The 1,187-nt window shown below is 41.4% G+C and overlaps 1 protein-coding gene across 1 annotated transcript; it reads right to left on the minus strand.

The window, feature by feature from the left end:
* LOC142842710 (olfactory receptor 5D14-like) lies at window positions 1-945 on the minus strand. The gene has a single exon (XM_075959407.1). It carries the CDS (start codon window positions 943-945, stop codon window positions 1-3), a length of 945 nt encoding a protein of 314 aa, XP_075815522.1.
* Between the last annotated feature and the right edge of the window lie 242 nt (window positions 946-1,187).

Consider the following 1,187-nt stretch of genomic DNA (forward strand, 5'->3'; position numbering starts at 1 on the left):
TTAGTGAAGTGCGACCTTTGTCCCCACTAATTTCTGGACAGCCTCTTTCACATCCTTGTTTCTCAGGCTGTAGATCAGAGGATTCAGCATGGGGTTGACAACTGTGTAGAAGACAGAGGCCACTTTAACTGCCTGCCTAGAGTTTTTGGAGTTGGGTACACAGTATAGGGAAAGTATGGTTCCATGAAATATGGTGATAGCAGTCAGGTGAGAGGCACACGTAGAAAAAGCTTTGCGACGTCCACTAGTCGATTTGATTTTTAACACTGTCACAAAAATGAATACATAAGATGTGAGAATCATTAGTAGTGTACTCACTTCATTGAAGGTTGCAAAACAAAAGAGTAGTAGGCTGGGGATGTGTATATCAGAACTAGAGACAGCAATGAGGGCAGTATATTCACAGAAAAAATGGTTGATAATATTAAAGCCAGAAAAATTTAGCTGGAGAGCATAGCAGAGGAGAATCAAGGGGGAAAATGTACCCAAGAAATATGATCCAGCTACGAGCAGGATGCACAGCCTCTGTGACATGGCCACAGTATACAGCAAAGGGTTACGGATAGCCACAAAGCGATCGTAGGCCATCACCGCCAGTAAGTAGGACTCAGTCACCACAGCCACACAGGACAGGAAGTACTGCAGCAAACAGCTGAAGTAGAGGATGGTTTTATCAGCCAGGATCAAGTTCTCAAGCAGCTTGGGCGTGATGATGGTTGAGTAACAGAAGTCAACAAAGGAGAGGTGGCTGAGAAAGAAGTACATGGGAGAGTGGAACTTGGTATTGGTATTGATAAGCACTATCATCCCAAGGTTTCCCACCACGGTGATGATGTACATGAAGAGAAAGATCAGGAAAAGGGGGATCTGAAGCTCAGGATAGTCTGTGAATCCCAGAAGGGCAAAAATAATCTGCACACTCACATTTCTCTCAGTTGGCACCATAGTTCCAATCAGTGAGCAACTGAAGCATAAGAGTCTCCTGTTTAATTCAAAATTATGTGATAAATGTCAAACAATTCTCAAATAACAATAAAAATGACATTGTATTTTGATTATTTGCACAAATCTGACATTGAGACTTTTTTAATTCCTAGACTAGAATATTAGAGAAATATAACAGAAAAGATATAGCAATATCATTTGGTCATCTTTTGTATTACTGTGTCACTGAAGCCCAGGCAGAT

This window comes from Microtus pennsylvanicus, chromosome 1, assembly GCF_037038515.1.
Source record: "Microtus pennsylvanicus isolate mMicPen1 chromosome 1, mMicPen1.hap1, whole genome shotgun sequence".
NCBI lineage: Eukaryota > Metazoa > Chordata > Mammalia > Rodentia > Cricetidae > Microtus > Microtus pennsylvanicus.

Excerpts from the sequence above, each read along its gene's own strand:
- LOC142842710 (XM_075959407.1), bottom strand. The coding sequence starts at position 945 with ATGGTGCCAACTGAGAGAAATGTGAGTGTGCAGATTATTTTTGCCCTT.